The sequence below is a fragment of the Calypte anna genome, chromosome 5A (genome assembly GCF_003957555.1).
Source record: "Calypte anna isolate BGI_N300 chromosome 5A, bCalAnn1_v1.p, whole genome shotgun sequence".
NCBI classification, from domain to species: Eukaryota; Metazoa; Chordata; class Aves; order Apodiformes; family Trochilidae; genus Calypte; species Calypte anna.
The window spans coordinates 32,995,457-33,014,014 of NC_044251.1; the positions used below are offsets into that span (position 1 = coordinate 32,995,457).

Below are 18,558 nucleotides of genomic sequence, written 5' to 3' on the forward strand. Positions count from 1 at the left end.
GGCTGTTTTAATATAAATTCATTTAGGCATGTAGCTGGGAAGGATCTCTACTACCCACGTACCTGTAGCCAAAGTCCTAACTAAGTAACACCGGATAGAAAACTTTTCTCCTAAGCATTATCAAAAGTATCCACGTTTTCTTTTGTCAGCACGCTTCAGAGTATTGGAGGTTTCCCATTATCAAGCTGCTCAAGAGTAGGAAACCATTAAACAAAGCTATTATAAAGGCTGCCTAGAACTGCTCTGTCCTTCGGGGGCATGCCCAGATTTAAAAGGCTTCATGACGAACGGTAACTGTTTTTCTTTCAACACAGCCACACGCCCTCTCTAACAGCAACAAACGATGCACAAGTGCAGTATTTCAAAGCCTGCGCCGGCTGCTCTCCCTATTCCTCCCCTCCCCCAGGTAGGAAACCCTCCGAGGAGCCCTGGATTAGCCTGACATTTCGGGTTAAGCCGAGCAGGGTTTCAGGCCAAGGACACTCCGGTGCTGCTCCTGCTGCCGCCTGCCAAGCGGTTCCCCTGGGACCCAGCGGAGCTGGGAGGAGACCCGCACGGGTCAAGGCCCGGCTGGCGGCGGGGGTGTTTCCCGGGAAGCTCCGAATCCAGGGGCGGTGTCTCCCCGCCCGGCCCGGCAGCAGACGGAAGCGGTGGCGGGGACCGCACTGCCGGGGCCGGGCTTGGCCGCCCCGCCGGGCCCCTCACCGCCCCTCTCCCGGTGAGCTGGGCAGCCGGGATCCCGCACACACTATACCCCCCTCTCCCCCCGCTATCCGGGCTCCCTCCCTCCTCCTCCTCCCCTCTCCCGTCCCCGCGGTCCGTCCCCGTCCTCCCACCCGTGCTCACCCCACTCGAGGAAGTCGGAGACATATCGGTCGCGGCGGAGCGGCGAGTCGCGGCTGCACTCAGCGTAGACGCCGACGAGGAGGTCGAGCAGGGTCTCCACGCTCAGCACGCTGTCGTGCCGCTGCGGCCCCTCCAGCACCAGCTGCTCCAGCCGCTTCAGCCGCACCTTGGCCGACATGGTGCCGCGGCGGCGGGCGCAGGGCAAGGCAGGGCAGGGCCGCTCGGGAGGCGGCGAAGCCGGCGCACGGCAAAGGCCCGGGACGCCGCGCTCAGCCGCGCCGCACCGCCCGCGCCCCGCGCCGCCTCCCGCCCCTCACGGCCGCGCCGTGGCCGAGCGGCTCCTTCCACGGGCTCCGCCTCAGGCCCGGACGGTCCATGGGCCGGACCCGGCCAACTCCCCGGCTCCGGCCTCTCCCCGGCGGCGGGGAAGGGAAGGGCAAGGAAGGGCTGGGCTGGGCTGAGCTGGGCTGCTCCCCTCGGCTCCGCTCCTCCTGCCCCGGCGATGCGCGGCCCGGCGCGTCCCACGGCGCAGCCCCGGCGGCACGCGCCACGCCCACCACGCAGCGTCCGCGCGCTCCGACGTAGGCAGGGCCGCGCGAAGCCGCTACAGGAAGATTGGGCCGAGCGCCGCGCCGTAGCGGGCAGAGATGGAGAGGGAAGGGGGGGGAGGGGGGGGGGAAGCGAAGCCAAGCGGCTGCCCGCTACCGGCAGCGCATCGGCAGATTCGCCAATCTGGGGGGGGGGAGCGGGCGGGTGGAGCGAGCTGCGCGTTACCATCCGCACTTTCGTCTCCCGGAGGCCCGGGAGGTTTCTGCGGCCCTGTCGGTAGCGGGGCCTTCCTCTTCTATGCCTCGGTCACCAGTCCCCGCTCCTGCCTCGGTGGAGCCCCCAGATCAGACAGGGGGCTGCAGGGCGCCTGGGAGCTGTGGCTTTCTGCACCTTCCCAAACCCTCCTGGTGACAGAGCTCTGTGTCACCTCTAGCCTGGCCCAGGAGAGCCCTGGGTGTCAGCACCTCTGTCCGTGCTCTCACGAAGGAGAAGGGGGCTGGGTGTAAGGCACTCAAACCTCCTGCGGTGCTTTTTGGGTGGTGTTGTTGTTGCATTCAACTCACTCTGAGAAGGGCTCTCTCTATGAAGGCCGCATGCAGCTCCTGGAGGCGAGGAGCTGAGTACCTCAGGATGGGAGTTTACATCTCCAGGAATGCAGCCGGTCAGGTCCTGATGCAAAGCTGAGCTGGGAAGGATGCCTTCTCCTCACTTGTCTCCCCTGGCAAGCAGATGGAGCGCCATGTGCTTCCTGAGAGCCGTCGGGACAGAAAGAGAGGGAGCTGAGTGCTGGCTCTGTCAGGGCTGGGAAAGCCCTGGGCAGGGGTCTGCACCGTGGTAGCTGCAGGAGGGCTCTGCCACAGCCAGACCCGACATTGCCGGTCATCACTGAAAGGTTTGAGTGTTCTCAGTCGGAACCTTCAGAGCCAATGGCCAGGCCAAACCCAACCACTGCTGTGTGCAGGCAGCTGCCCTTTCCCAAGGGTCAGGAGCACAACCAGGCAGAGCTACATGGAGTGTTTGTAGCCTCCAGCTCGACACAGAGGTCCAGCAAATGATTACAGAAGTACCTGTTTCTAGGAGGCCTTGCTCCTTATACGTGTCTGATAGGTATCTCTTTGACACCAAATACCTATTATATCTGAGAGCTATTCCGGTCATAATAATATTGTGCTGGGCATTTGGATCTTCTGCCAGGACCAAGAAGGTACAGGCATGTTTGGACCTGTTGATTCTGAAAAAAAAAAAAACTTGATAGAAGATCCTGTGAACTGTACTTTTATACTGAAAACCTATTATTTTAGAAAAAGAAATGCCACACTGGGCTAAAATAGTTCAGTTCTTTTTTTTTTTTTTCTTTTGCTAAATGATTTCTGACTCTTTGTACTTCCTTCTACAAACATCCACTTAAAAAAATAATTCACAGCATATCTAGAAGCTTACATTGTTCTCTGTCAATGTGCCCCCTCCAGTTATTTCACCTGACCTCAGACTGTTTAATATCATAGATATTTGCAGGATCCTTAGCATTTAAAAAAATCCATTTGTATTTCTGGTGCTGTTGCTTTATTTAGAAGGAGAGTTTGGTATTTTTCACTTCTTACCATTTTGGAGACACATTTTTGGGCAGTTGATCAGAGTAATGGCTGGAGAGACAGGAATTTAAAGATCTTGTAACAATATCTATCTTTTCCCCTTCTTATCTGTTCCTGCAGATGGTGGTTAATGCCACCTACTTTAGCAAGGAAGACGTGATAAAGGAAACTGCATCTGGATGAAGAAATAGCCACTTTCTGCCTACTCCAGTATCCAAATCACTCCAGTATTTCCAGTCTCCTTGGTCTGTTTTACATTAGTAGAATTCAGGGATTTCAAGAGCTATTCCTGACTTACACCAGTCACAGGGAAGAATCAGATCCCATGCTGGGAAAACGACAGATGGGTGACAGATGAATATCCTGCTTTACCAGTGAGGGGAGGCTTAGTGTATCAGACCAGCACGTGAAGGATTATTTAGGAGCAAGACTGTAGGTATTCCAGACTTAGCTGGAAGATTTCAAAAACAAATGCAAAGAGTTAAAAGCCCTCTGTGTATAATAACTATAACATGATATAACAAATATGATTCAAATACTACAATTAATATAATTAATATAATAATACTGGATTTTCACAGCAAGTTTTGCAATTACAAATGCTACCTAACTGAAAAGTGGTGTTTGGTATACATACTAAAAATTTTATAAAAGCTTTAAAATGTAGCTGAAGGTGTTCTGCTTCTGTTACTCATCTGTGCCAATTCTATATTCTAAAAATAAATGTGATCTGGGTAAAATGAGTTGAATGATCCTTCTTACCAGTTCCTTTTCCTGTGATATATTTCAATGGAAAAATACAACTCCTTTTCTGGGACTGATCTGATTTTTTTTTTTTTTCCTGAGAAAAAATGTAAGCGAATGGGTTCTCACATATATTTCCTTGGAATCACTGCAGACTCGTGGAACTGAAGGCACAAAGACCATATGGCTACTGAAAAGTTTTCTCAGATCACATCAACTTAGGTCTTCTTTTTTTTCTGTTGCTTTTGGCTGTGCTCCAAGTAACTTAGTAACTAGTAGGGGGAGAAATTCTGTTACAGAATTTTGATGGTAACAGGAAATAGCTGTGTCACTGCTTTATGACTCCAGGAAAATCCACCCACAGATCATTTTGGAATTGAGGAGAAGAAATACAGAGTATAGACAGAAACTGCAAACACAGCTCTAACAATTAAACCCTCCCTTGCTACCTTGCTTTTAAAAGAAAAAAAAAGTGAAAACATTGCAAATATCTACTTTGTCACACGCAGATAGATAATTCGGAGGGGTGGGGGTGAGACACACGACATAAAAAGCATCAATTTGCAATCTTATTTGCTTTTTGGTTTAATTGTTTTTACATTAATAGTCAGAGGGAAGACTGAGCAGCTAGAAAACCTAGCTAGAAGATCTAAATATATTTCATTCATCAAGGAAATCAGATTAAATTTCTAACTGAGAGAGAAGTTGACTAATGTGGAGCAAGGGAGGAGTTTTCTAAGGATTTGGAATGCAAAATATAATTAAATTGAAATCTGAGAAACCTCCTAGTAATGAGTTCCAAAGGTAGAATATAAGAAAGAGTTAAACATGCATAAAAGCAACCCAACTGGTTTATATCTTCTTGTTATCATAGGCTTTCCTTCCTGGAATTATTTTTTAGGAAGCTATCACCTTTCCAGCTCTGTTTGTATTTGGCAATATCCGAAACAATTCCTTGTTGTCAAAAGCAGTGTAAATCTACAGCTGTCATCCATACAGGCAGCCAAAAATAGTCGGTGTGTGTGTGGCTGTCTTTGATGACACTGCATCACGTAAGCCTGAGCACTGAGCTGATATACTCAATATTTAAAACAACAACAGCTAAGTCACCATTGGTGTGATGTTAGCCAAGGTGGGAAGTTCTCAAAGAAAACAAAGCCTCTGTTCCTCTGGGTGGGTGGGAGATGTTTAAACTCTGCAGCTTTTTATCCCTCCCTGCCTGCTTCAGCTCACTGCTAATGCACCAGCTGAGCAAGGGGGCTTCACAAATGCTCTTCGTGTTGCACATGATGATGAGGGAAGTGGGGGAAAAGAAAGAGCAGTTGCTTGTGGAGAAGTGCTGGGGTGGGCTGAGAGTCTGGTCATCTCCAAATGTCACTAAATGCATTCTCCCAGCAATAGTGAAGGAGCAGCAAAGCCATTTGGCAGCTACCTTCTGCTAAGTACTTTCTGCCATTAAGTGTGTTTGTTGGCAATGCTTCTGTTTTGCTCTTGTAAGCATCTAGATTTTAGGGGTGGCATAACCCAACGTTTTGAGCTGGAGGTGAGGCAAACCAGGATACAATAAGATTTTGCACATGCTGTGTGCTTTCTTAAAGAGAAAAAAAAATCTGAGTAAGAAAAAAAAATCATCAGATGTGTTAGTCAAGAATTTTAAGGACTGTCACTTTTGACTGTTTTGCATTGCAGGATTTAAGGAGCAGAGTAGCATCACAGGCAAAGAAACCATGCTAAGCCCTCACTTCTTCCAGTCTAGATGGATCAGGCTCCCAAATGCATTGGGTTTTTCCTCAGTATTTTTTTTTATTCACATAGTTTTCTTTCTCAAAAATTTATGCTTGTTGACAATTCACCTGAAAGAAGGGGAGTTGTCTCTCTGCTGCTGTTTCAATAAACCATCAGTCTTACTGATCAGCATGTTTCCTGATTACAGGCAGTTTAATACAAGACTGAAATGGATCACATCAAATTAATGGGCTTCCCATTCCATTCACACTTTGAGAGCAGCATTAACTGAAGTGGGCAGCTGCTTCTATCAAAATCATTATGAGGCCACTTGTGTTTTGGTGGGGTTTTGTTTTCCCCCCCTCTCCCAGAATTAGTCTGAAGATGTCTGAAGTGTAGGGAACTCTGGGTTTGGATGAAGTCGTTGTTGTGGACATCTGGAACAGAATGTCATCACCACATTTAGGCAACACAACAGCTCTATTTTATTTCAGTTCTGGTTTCAAGCCCACAATATCCCAAGGAAAGTATTGTCTCAATGATCCAGTCTGTTTAGGAACCTGGTACTGTTGGAAGTCTGGCTAAATGAAACATAAAAGCCCCCTCAGACTCATGCTGCTTCAGGGATCTTCAAAGGATTTGAAAGCAGTAGTACAGGGATGCTATTAAAAAAGCCTAATACTCAACAATTACAACATCTTGCAAGTAGCAATACTCTGTCTTGCTCTCTTTACAGCTGCCATTTTGTCATTTAATAGTGTTGTGTCACTCCAACTTCACATCTGCCAGGCTCAGTCTGATCGACCTTTGTACAAAGTGTGAAAAGCATCATGTTGCTAAAGGCAATTTTTTTGTGCCTGAGTTGATGCTACACTGAGATTATCCAATTTTGGTTTGTGGTCTTTTTTTCTTTTTTTCCCTAGAGATGCTGGCACGCTGGTTCAGTCCAGCTGACAGTAGAACTGTTTATAGCAGAGAATAAGAGGAGGATAAGAATTGATAAGGAATGTGTCCCTTTTTCTTAGCTAATCTGTAGGATTAGTTCTCTCTCAACCATTCTTGGGTTGCTCAGAGTAGCAGTTACTCATTTTGCATTTTAAATTAGTACTGCTTTTTTTTTTTATGTCTTCAGAGGAATGATTTGAGATGAAAAAACTTCTCCAGTCTTCTCTGTTGAACCTTTAAAAATCTGTCACTGACTTTAGTAGGAGTGTTCCCATGGAGATAAGCACAACCAAGTCTACCTACAAGGAAAAGAACTAGTCGTCTTTGAATGAAATATTTTTGCATTGTAAGTAATGTTACTTTAATATACACTTCATTCTTCTGTGACAAAGTGCTCTGTGATTTGCAGAGACTGAATAATCAATATAAAAAGCAAGTTCTATTGTGTTATCTCTCCTTGCTCTCTCTCCACAATGGACAATCCTTAGATAATTATTCTGTGGTAATAAGAAGTTGAAATCAGAAAATATTCCAGTCTATTTCTAAGATGCAGGCAGAACATAAATTGCATTCAGGAAAAATACAGTTGTACAGTGCCCTAAAAGCAGCAGGAGATACTGTGCAGGAAACACTTTTACTTCTTCAATAATGGCAACCTGGAAAATCAGCCTCAGCTGATAGGTCTTTCTTATAAATTTTGAAAGGCACATGTGGGGCCCAAATGGCTTCAGTGTATTCACAGTATCCTGGGACACTGTAAAAATAACTGTAACCACTCAGCATCAAATACCCTGAAAGGCTGCTCCTGATGATTCTCATTTTCTGTTCAATAAAACCTCTTCCAAAAGCAAGATGATTTTTCTGACACTGCAAAAAAGATACTTTGCTCCTATTTGCTCTGGACAAAGATTTCACCCAAGCTTCAGGCTGATGTTGGTTGCACCATTAAACATCCAGAGGTGCTCTGCCTGGATTTGCACAAACCCTACTGTCTTTGGTATCCACCTCACCCTGTCTCAGCAAAGCTGCACAGAAGCCCTCCATCTCACACTTTATGCCAGCAATTACTGAGATAGTTTGTAATAATACTGACAGCAATTCAGAAGGGAGTTGATCTTCACTGCACTGCAGTGAGACAAATGAAGGTTGCTCCTGTCTGACTGCCCCTCTCCCAGACACCACTAATCTCCCACTCCTTGGGAAGTATTTGATGTCCCCTCCCCAGTTCACTGCTGGGAGCTGGCTCCCTGCCATCCTCCGTGTCAACCCTCTTCTCTTTGGGACTACCGATAAGCTGCTTGTTATCTAGCAGAACATGATGCAGGAGTGCATGGTGGTGCCCACCTGGACTTCCCAGAGCTCTGTGGAGGTCTGCTGCCTGAGGGAATCATAGAATCATAGAACTGGCTGGGTTGGAAGGGACCTCAGAGATCATCAAGTCCAACCCTTGATCCACTACCACTGCGGTTACCAGACCATGGCACTGAGTGCCACATCCAGTCTCTTTTTAAATATCTCCAGGGATGGATAATTCACTACTTCCCTGGGCAGCTCATTCCAATGCCTGATCACCCTCTCGGTAAAGAAATTCTTTCTAATATCCAACCTAAACCTCCCCCGGCACAACTTGAGACCGTGCCCTCTTGTCTTGCTGAGAGTTGCCTGGGAAAAGAGACCAACCCCCACCTGGCTACACCCTCCTTTCAGGGAGTTGTAGAGAGTGATGAGGTCTCCCCTGAGCCTCCTCTTCTCCAGGCTGAACAGCCCCAGCTCCCTCAGCCTCTCCTCATGGGATCTGTGCTCAAGTCCCTTCACCAGCCTGGTTGCCCTCCTTTGGACCTGCTCCAGGACCTCAATATCCTTCCTAAACTGAGGGGCCCAGAACTGGACACAGCACTCAAGGTGTGGCCTCACCAGGGCTGAGTACAGGGGCAGAATCACTTCCTTGGACCTGCTGGCCACGCTGTTCCTGATACAAGGGGAAAGGGAGACAAAAAGCCAGGGAGAACCCTGAAAAGCTGGACATGGACCTGCTAATGTGGAACTGAATGGCAGATGGCAATCCTCCTGGGACTGCATTTGAAGCCTCTTTCTGAAAGAGCAGCAGTGAGCCTTGCTCTCCAGCTTCTGTGAAGGAGGAGAGGAAAACTGCTGGTGCTGCTGGGCTGCCAGCTCACTCTATTGACCAAACCTCCATCACTCCTGTCAATAAAAAGCTATCTGCTGTCCCTACACTTTCAATGTGGATTCTTTTTTGCTCTGTATGGTTGTCTCCATACAATGTTAAAATGATCCACATATTTTAGAGCAACTTGAAGTCCTGAAAATCAAATCTGCAATGAGGTGCCCCAGTTGGGGTTTCAACTTCACAGACCAGAACAAATGCAGTGTTAAAGGTGTGGGTACATTCCCACTAATGTGGGGGTAGACTCTGCACCCACTTGTGGGTGTGACAGGGGCAGACATACATTTTAGGGCATCATGTTTTATCACAGCTCTGTCTTCCTTTACCAAAGGCCAGGCAGTGATTACGCCTTGGTGCCAAGAGCCTGTAGTCTCAGGTGAGGAGGGTCTCCAACCAGCAGGCTCCATGGTAAGAGCAGAAAGCTGGGATTCACCAAGCAGCCTTGAGTTCAGAAAGCTTCTTGCCCACCATGAGATAGAATGGCAGATGTACAGTGTAAGAAGAGGCAGCTGCTGTGGTTATCACCTGATGTTGTGAGTCTGTTAGCTGTGATGGGGAAACAGAATCTTCTAGGTGCAAAAATGAAGGTTCTACAGCAGCCATTGCCACAGGCTGAGTACTCAAGCTGGACATCCTGGAACACCATGAAGTCACAAGTGCTCTTTCTGAGAGGATTAATAACTTAATGGATGCTGCTTCCATTCCTGATGTTAGGCAGGAGGGGGGCAGATCCTCAGCTACAGTAAATTGTCATGACTTCATGGGAGTCAATAGCAAATTGAAGACACTCATTATGTCAATAACTAAACCCCCCAGGGCTGATCTTCATCTGGTGGAAATGTTCCTAACTTCATTGAAATCCACTGATGTCCAGCTGACCCTGAGGTTTTGCTATTGATTATTCTGGGAGTAGGACAAGACCTAAATTTAATTTTGTGATGGGCCAGGAACAGGATACATTATTTCAAAGCATCCATCGTTACTGCAATTAATTGCTGGCTGTCCTGGGCAAGGCTGTCTCTTTCAATCATTAAAATGCTGCTTGACAATCTATGATTTGCCCTGCAGATGTGAAAATCTGCACTGGCATAAGATATGTAAAGCAGAAGGGGTTTGACTATTTCAGGTTTCATTTAGGTGTGCAGCCTCAGGTAATACCAAGGTACTACTTAATCGTGATAAGATGATTAAGATGCAAATCCACAAGCCTAATTTAAATACATTTTTCCTCCGAACCATCCAGCTGGGTGTATTTTCTAAGAGTAAACACAAAGTACTCACAGCAGGCTTCATCTGAAGCAGAATCTCAGGGACAGCTTCCAAATGTAATTACTCACTGTTGTAGTAGAAGGTTGATGTGATGCTTTTAGAAGTGCTGGGAGTCCAGGAGTTACACATGATCCTCACTGCTTGCATTATAGAATCACAGAATGGTTGGGGTTGGAAAGGACCTCTGGAGGTCATCTGGTCCCACTCCCCTGATCAAGCAGAGACACCCAGAACTGGTAGCCCAGGACTGTGGGCAATGTCTCCAGGGATGAGAGAGTATCTCCAGGGGTAGAGGCTCCACAACTTCCCTGGGCAACCTGTGCCAGTGCTTGCTCACCCTCACAGAGAAATGTTTTCTGATGTTGAAATGGAAACTCCCATATTTCAACTTGTTTCCATTACCTCTTGTTGTGTGAGAAGATCCTAGCTCCATCCACTTTGCACTCTCCCTCCAGGTATTTATATACACTGATAAAATCCTCCCAAGTCTTCTCCAGGCTGAACAGTCCCAGCTCTCTCAGCCAGTACATCTAGCAGAGATGCTCTAGTCCTTTAATCATCATTGTGGCCCTTCTACTGGACTCCCTCCACTATGTCCATGTCTGTCTTGTGTTGAGGAGCCCAGAACTGGACAGAGTGCCCCAGGTAAGCCCTCACCAGTGCTCAGCAGAGGGGAAGCATCACCTCCCTCCACTTGCTGGCAGCACTCCTCCTAATGCAGCCCAGGATACCTTTGGCCTTCTTTGTCACACAGACACAGTTCTGGCTCATGTAACTGCTGTATTTTCTGAGGAAAAAAGGCTTTGTGCAGGAGTGGAAGTATATCACTTGGTGGAGCCAAGCCTCACAGTTAGAAAACTGCTCCTTGAGAAGCAGGCACCTCAGCAAGGTGAGGTGCAGCTTCCACTGTGGGATCCTGCTGGTCTCCTAGCAAAGCTCAAGGATGGCATTGGCTGCTGCATTGGCAGCAACCCGGACTCTGAGCCATGCTGAACCCTTGGTGGACACCTATCCAAGACTTTTGACCCTGAGGTTTCTAGGCAGACTCCTGTGTCTAAGACACCTTGTAGCAGCTCCTGACTTGCTGAGGTGCAGCCTGGTCAGATTTTCCATCATCCCTCTAGCTTTGTCAGTGTTGCTGTGACGGGCTGTCCTGTCTGTGTGGGACAGGCTGTGCCATTACAGAGCAGCTGGCATGCAGTCTCCATTCTTTGCAGCTCAGGTGAAACCCAGATGTCTTGCAAGTTAACAGCTTGTCCTGCTCTGCCCGCACCTCTTTCTGCTTATTGCGTTTCCTGAGGCTTCAGAGAAGGTTTGCTTCATTTTCACTACCTTGAGGCAGGTCTGTGGGCCTCATTCATCCCAAAGTATGAGCTCTAATGGTGTTTTAATTGCCTTCTCTAGTTAGCATATGACCATGCAGAAGGGCTTTTGTATTCCCGTGAGCACACTGCTAAACCTCTAGTAGTTTCACTTGCAGACTCCTTCCCCCATCGTGCTGAAGGAGAGTGGCCAGATTAAGCAGTCTGATCCTTTAGACTGCAGGCTGGACATATGCTTAATATCTCTTTTCTGCAACGGCCCTGATTTGTAAGAAACCCAAATACACCTCAGGAAAACAGCAGCAACCACATGTGCAAATGACATATGGTGGAAAAATGACCAGCAACTTGGAACATGGAATGTTTTGTTCTTACTCAGTTCAGCCCAACTCTGAATACAGCCTTGCAACCAGAAGAAATACAACAGCCCTGCAAAAGCTGGAAGAACTGGAAATCTGTTTTAAAAATGAGGAAACACACTGTTTTGTAGAAGAAGCAAGCCAGCTAGATATGCCGTGTGAGCTTGTATTATGATGAGCTTGGGTTATTAGCAGTCACCGGTTTGGAAGCCCTTGGCAAATAAATTTGCTGATTCAGGATAAAAAAGAGAGCATGGTATCTGCTTCGTCAGTAGTGACTGCAGAGGCAAATGATGAAACAACAGGAACAGTCCATGAAGAACTCTACTGATATGTACTGCTTTTCTCAAGTTTGTCATAAGAAGTGGGTGAGAGAACTACAGTGCTGAAACAGGGGAAGAAACCAGTTGCATAAAGAGTCTATGCAAAAGTAAAAAGAGAAAAAGAATAGAAGTAAGAGATCCTATGTGCTATGAACATGTGCTATGTGCTATAAGGGAAAGAGACCGGGTAACTGTGCCATGCTTAGCAAGCGTGGCTGTACAGAACTCCTGAGAGCAGTCACTGTCAATCATGTCAATGAGTTAGCAGTATTGACTTAAGATGGAGAGGGTTCATGAGCAGCAGAACTAAGGAACTGTTTTCCAGTGGATCTGTGCTCTGTGCACTAATGCTCATTCTTCCCCTTGTCCTCTGTATTGTCTCCACAGCATCTTCCCCAGGTCTGCCCCACATCCAGCACTCCAGACCAATACCTGCCATTCCTACCCATGCTTCCTATGCCTTTATCCTCCAGCCCTGCAATATGCCAAAGCATTTACCACTCCTTTTTGGCTAATCACAGCATTTACAGTCCCTTCCTTGTTTCCCACCTACCTCTTGTGGGCTCTCAACCGAGTGCTGTGAGCATCCTGGCTGTGTTTGTTGCCAGACCTGGTAGATGGGGGCTGAAGTCAGTCTTGTCTTTCTGGTAGGGTACAAACACAGTATCTCATTCCTCTATTAAATCATCCACTTGCACAGAACTCGCAGGAAGACGGCGTCTCTTCTGTTTCTGTACTTTTTTCCAAATTTGGTAGAAATCGAGTTGCTGGTGCATGGGGTGACTACAGACACATAACCAGGAGACAGACTGCTAAGGAAATCAGGAATGACCAGAACACCAGGTGCCTGAGGAGCTCTGACTGTGACTTGTAAGAAACCCAATAGTAGAAATACCTGCATGATGAAGCAGCAGATTAAGAACAGCCATAGAAATACAGATAAAAACAGCCACAAGTTTTGAGGGGCACAAATTTGGATAGACGTCACAGAAATGCTGCGAAAAGTTTCAACTGAGTGTTGTATGAGAGCTTTGAAAGATGTTGGTATCTACAAGATGTACAAAACACTGGGAAGATGATGCAAAAGCATCTGAGGATTAACATGGTAGATTGTTTGCATTCAAAATCCAACTCAGTCTCTTGCAGAGGGATATGATATTGCTTAGAATGGGTTACAAAGAGGTGATAGGATGAAGCAAAAGATATTTCTTGCCAGACACAATGAGGCAGAGTAGAAGTCCTAACAGCACATGAGCATTTTACAAAAGTGGCAGTGAAGAGAAGATAGCAAGTGGGAGCGAGTCTGATAAAGAACAAAAAGGGGAGATTTTAGTTCTAAAGAATTCAATTGCAGAAAGCCAGAGGAACACTTTAATGAGCTCCTCAATAGAGAGGGCAAAGGTGAAGGGTAAGTGGCTGTTCTCCAGAGAGCTGAGCTGTTTGCAGCAGAAATTTTGAAAAATAAATCAATTTTTTAAAAGCTGCAAAAGATGCTTGGAAAATGTTCCTGCTGAATTACTAAAACATGGGTGGTGGAGATAAGATGAAAGCCTTTACAATCTTTTTATTGACTTGGAGATTTTAAACAATAATGGAAGGGTTGACTGTGACCTAGATTGCATGGCTGGTTTGGAGAAAGAAGGAAAATGGGTGTCAGAATATCAGAAACTGCTCTTTGAGACTGTGACACCTGGGAGAGATAGACTCCTGTACCAGAGATGTAGTCAGGATTTTCCAAACACAGGACTCATGACAAGCTTTGCTACTGGCAGCCTTAAAACCTTTCAGTCAGCGCTCATAGGAATGCACAGGTCTCTGAGTTCAGGCTGGGCAGACACAGAGAAACACAAACCCCACACTCTCCTCACTGACTGCTGAGGCTCTGTTTTTAATGTATCTTCTTATGTCTGTTTCTGGATGGCCTCTGAGCTGCTTCTCTTTCTCTTAACCCTTGCCATTCAGCTTCAAACACTACCCAGACAAAACCACGCTATCCAAAACAGTCGAATTCCTGAGCAGCCTCCCCTATGTGAAACACATGTTTACTGTCTCTTAAAGATCCCTTAAATAGAAGAGGAGCACAGAAATGTACCATAGCTCATGGGATTTAACCCAGTCCTAAATCAGTATTTATGAAAGCATTGTGGGTTTTTTTTTTTTTTCGTAATGTAATCTCAGCAAAATGCACCTACCACAGGCCATATGGCACAGATTCTGCATTCAGTACCATCAGCCACAGTGTAGTTTCTCCACAGTTTTATTGCAGCTACAGACAATGCTGATGAGCTCAAAGGTTTTCTGAATAGGACTCCCAAATACTTGGCAGTGTATTGCATGACAGTGCTATTTGCAGCTTGGCCCTACTCCCTGATTTATTGTTTCACATTAGTCATCAACATTAAAGCCCATCTCTCCTTTATTGGCTTTGGCTTGGAAACTGATGCCCTGATTCCCTTTGAGAAGCACCAACAGATAATCCCACTGACAATCAAGGATCTCCAGTTCAGTTTGCAGAGCAGGTGGTTATGAAACTGTCATTTGCTTGTACATGAAGTATAACGATGTAAAATAAAAAAACCAGCATGTAATTTCCACAGTCACCTTTCAGAGCACAGCATACAGTATTGCACACAGACCAGCTCCCTTCCTGCTTATTAAAATCCACTGTTGTCTTAACCTGCAAATTTTGGTAACTAATAGTTTATATCTCAACCTAGTAATTTAAAAATACAAGATGTTACAGATAATTAACATCTTAAAATAAAATGCTTGCTGGTTTGTTCATGTCCTCGCCTCCTCTCATAAGCTGCTTTTAAGCCAGTTGTCTATCTAACAAGATGCTTTACTGCATTATCATACCACAACAAATAGTTAATTAATCTTTACCTTTTCTCTTTATGAAATGCTTTTAAAAAATCTTGGCACAAAATATCCTCTCTATTTTCCTTTACTAACACCTCACTAACATCTTTGAAACATTGCAGAGAATTAGTTATGCAAGACTTTTCATCATTGCAAATAAGACACTGATTTACCAAGCCCTGTCTCAAATTGATTACTGCATCCTTCAGCAACAACAATATTTTCTTCTTAATATATGTCCATTTTGGGTTTTTCCCCCCTCTATGTTTGACTGCATTTTTCTTCTGGGAATATGGTGTCACACTGAGAGGTTTGGTTCAAGTATTTTTGAAATCTGCAAATTCTACACTGACTCTCATCTAATTGCCGCTGGTGTCTTTTACCTTTTTGCTGGGTTGGCGGGCAAGTTCAACCAGCTCTGCATTCCCAAGGTAGGGAAAAGCCAACAGATTTCTGCAGCTTCTGTAATCATTCTCTCAGCAGAGCTGCTGTAAGGCTGAGGAACAACAACCTTGTCCTGGCAGCATAACGTTGCTTAAGCACACTGTATGGGTACTTCAACTGCTATGGCATATGGTGCAAAATATGTGCCAGCAAATCACTTCCAAATGTTGTGGTCCTTAAGGTCCTGAGATGCCTCATTCAGCAGCCTAAGCTGTGGCAAGCACACTGCTATGTCCTGTGGCATCCTCCTCTTCCCTGACTTTTGTCAAGCTGAGCAGAAGAAAAACATCAGCAGAAGATTGATTGCAATATAGTTACCACTTTTCAACACAGAAAGATTTATTTTAAAATTACATTTGCCCTTTAAATTGTATCATACTTGCACCGGTCATGTCAATAGTTATCAGGTAGGGAAAGGGAAGAAATATAAGACCAGATAACCCAGCAAACAAACATGTGATGGGCTAATTTTTACTGAAGTTTTTCCAATTTGCAATGATTCAACAGCTGCCACCACAGAACATTTGATTTTTTTTTTAGATTTTTTTTTTCTGAGAGTGGAATAAATAAGATGCTATTAACACTCAGGTAAAAAAAAAAACTGAAACAAAACCAAACCCAAACCAAACAAAAACCCAGGGATGTTCTTCAGCTTGGTAATGAAAGTGGCAGTTTATTGCTCCAACAAAACCAATGTATCTCAGAAAGCAGCAAGTACAATTAATACACACTTGACCTGGCATGGGTGACCAAAGAGACAGAGTGATCTGAGCTGCAAAGCAAAAACAACTTAATTCTTGCTTTTAGGACACTACAAAGTGAAAGAAGTGGCCTGAAATGGCTTTAATACCCAGGACAGAGCCAGGCTTGTCCAGCAGCCACCTGTGGCACCCTTCAGGGTGCAGTGCACATGGGCTCACCATTCGCTTTGGTGCCATCACTCCCACTCTGCCCTCTCAGAGCTGCCCAGGCTCCATCGTAGCCAGTAAACCAGCAACCCCTTTCTCTCCAGAATGCTGCCACGCTATGTCACAGGGCCAGGCTGGCAGCTACCAGCAGCAGTGGGGCTGGCAGTGGTTGCCCTCTGGAAAGCATCCGTGCTGCTGTGCCCAGGAGCCTCTCCAAGCAGGAGCAGGAGGTGTCAGCTCATCACTGGCTGTCACTCTCCACACTGCCACAGTGGTTTGGTGCTGCTGGGAATCACCCAATCCCTGCAGAGCCCAGGTCCATCTCCTCACTCATTCCAACTAGTGCATCCTCCATCTCTACTCTATTCTTTCTACATGGATGCCTTTTATTTCAGCTTGAGGAGCACAGCAAAGAAAATCAAAGTCAATAGAAGGGAGGGAAGTTGGTCTGAGGTCCCTGTAACACAGTGGTCTGCCATGTGATGGCTGCAGCCAGCAAGAGCAATGGTTCACAGCTCTGCTCCCTCCTAGGAGCAAACCAGGTGTAAAGGGGAGATGCTACCAAGAGCAGACACAGCCCAGCACAGGTCCTTGAGAGCCTGGGTGTAACTCAGGCAGTAGGTATTTTTTTCCAGTCTGAGGTGAGATGGGCATCTGTGGACAAGGGAGATGGGATAGTCCAGGTCACTCCACAGCCAACGTGAGGGCTTTTGCCTGTGTATGGGAAGGGACAGCAGTCAGTGGGTGTAGTAATGAAGCAGTATAGAGCAGCTGTGCCTGGCAGAGCCTGGGCTGAACTCCAACTGCAGTCTCAGTCTCCTGAGATTCTCTCTGTTTGCTGGGGAGAGACAGGCTCCTCTGGGGCTCACTCAGAGCAGAAATCCAATTTGAATGGCCACATGTGCCTTCTGTTTGTCCTTCTCTTTGAGCATAGAGGAATCCAGCTTCATCTGAGTGTGTGTGCATGACACAGGCAAACCAGTCTCAACAAATGCTCAGAAACTTTTCAAACATTATCTGAGTGGTCAAAATCTGGAAGTCGACTCAGAAATACATAGGAAAAAATCCCACAGAAGTACAAAGAAAATAGCTAGTCAAGAAAATTACAGATGGGACCAGTTTTGTATTAAATGTAATTTGAAGGTGTGATGGTTTTACTTAAGGGCCAACAATTTGTTGTTAAGCTGCAACAGTCCCAGTGTCAGAGCATGTGAAAGATGCTGCGAGTCTGCACATTTGATGCAGCTGAATAGAGGTGAAGTAAAAGAGAGAAAAAAAGAGAAAGAAGGGTTTAACCCTCAGACTGTGATTCAATAGTAGCAGACCTTACTCTTGCATGGGCCTGGGGGCATGGTACAGTCCCTGCAGCCTGGCTAGTGACATTATGTGCCGTTCCTCCATCCATTTCATGGTGGCACCATGCAGGAAAGGGAGCAGAGGGGACAGAAACCACTGTTGTGTCTCAGGGCCAGGTGGGAAGCGAAGCAGGAGCAGGGAGATACCTGCAGAAGCACTGCTGCTGGAGGACGTGTCCTGGATCTCCAGGCTTGACAGGATGGTTTCATAGAGAAGTGAGGCAAGAGGCATAAGAAAATATTCAGGTTTTCTCCTCCTTGGTGACAGGGAACAATTTGTGATTAAACTGAAAGAATTCTTTCATAGCAATTGGAGTGACAATTAGTGACAATGGCAGGCAGCTGTTGTGCTGTGACCACAGCTTATTAAGCTAATCATAATTGTCTCCCTGTTACCTTGTGCTCCTCCCTGTCTGTATGGGGCATCCATCTGTTGTCACTTGTTCTGTAATTAAACCGGAAGCTCTTTGGGGCAGGGACCATCTTTTCATTATGTCTTGCACAAGGGGGTCCCAATCAGAGCCTCTAGCTGCTACTCTGGTGCAAATAAAGAGGCAATAAATAAGGGAAAATACACTACTTCTCTTTTATTTGAATACCAGTTGCAGCTTAGAAAGCATTACTGCTAATGAGACGTAGTTTGTGAGAGAGAAACGTGCTTCATCAGAGAGGCACGCACTTCGCTCCTGGCTAAGGATCAAGGGTTGTGGTGAGGCTGACCCTCCTGCAACTGGCACATGTGAGCTCTGGTGTCCCAAAAGCAAAGGCTTCTCCTTCAGCCAAGCCCTCAGCTGCTGGTGGAGGAGGCATCAGTGAATTTGACCCAGGTTGCTTATCCCCTGGGCCAGGGGTGGCCCCAGTTATCTGGGAGAATACAGGAACTAAGTGCCCCTCACAGCCCTGCTTGCCACCACACTGGCTAGACCACGGCACTAAGTGCCACATCCAACCTTCCCTTAAACACCTGGCAGGGACAGTGACTTCCACCACTTCCCTGGGCAGTCCATTCCGATGTCTGATTACCCTTTCCATGAGGAAGTGCTTCCTGATATCCAACATAAATATCCCTTTATGCAGCTTCAGGACATGCTCTCTCATCCTGTCACTTGCTGCCTGGAAGAAGAGCCTGA

General features: G+C 46.3%; 1 protein-coding gene across 8 annotated transcripts in view; it reads right to left on the reverse strand.

The window, feature by feature from the left end:
- CDC42BPB (CDC42 binding protein kinase beta) overlaps positions 1–1,118 on the reverse strand; it is an 88,619-nt gene extending 87,501 nt beyond the window's left edge. For all 8 annotated transcript variants that reach the window (XM_030452724.1, XM_030452723.1, XM_030452722.1 and 5 more), the window contains exon 1: positions 847–1,118. In XM_030452724.1, coding sequence (XP_030308584.1) covers positions 847–1,024 — 178 coding nt within the window. In that variant the 5' untranslated portion in view covers positions 1,025–1,118. The remainder of the gene's footprint in view (positions 1–846) is intronic.
- Between the last annotated feature and the right edge of the window lie 17,440 nt (positions 1,119–18,558).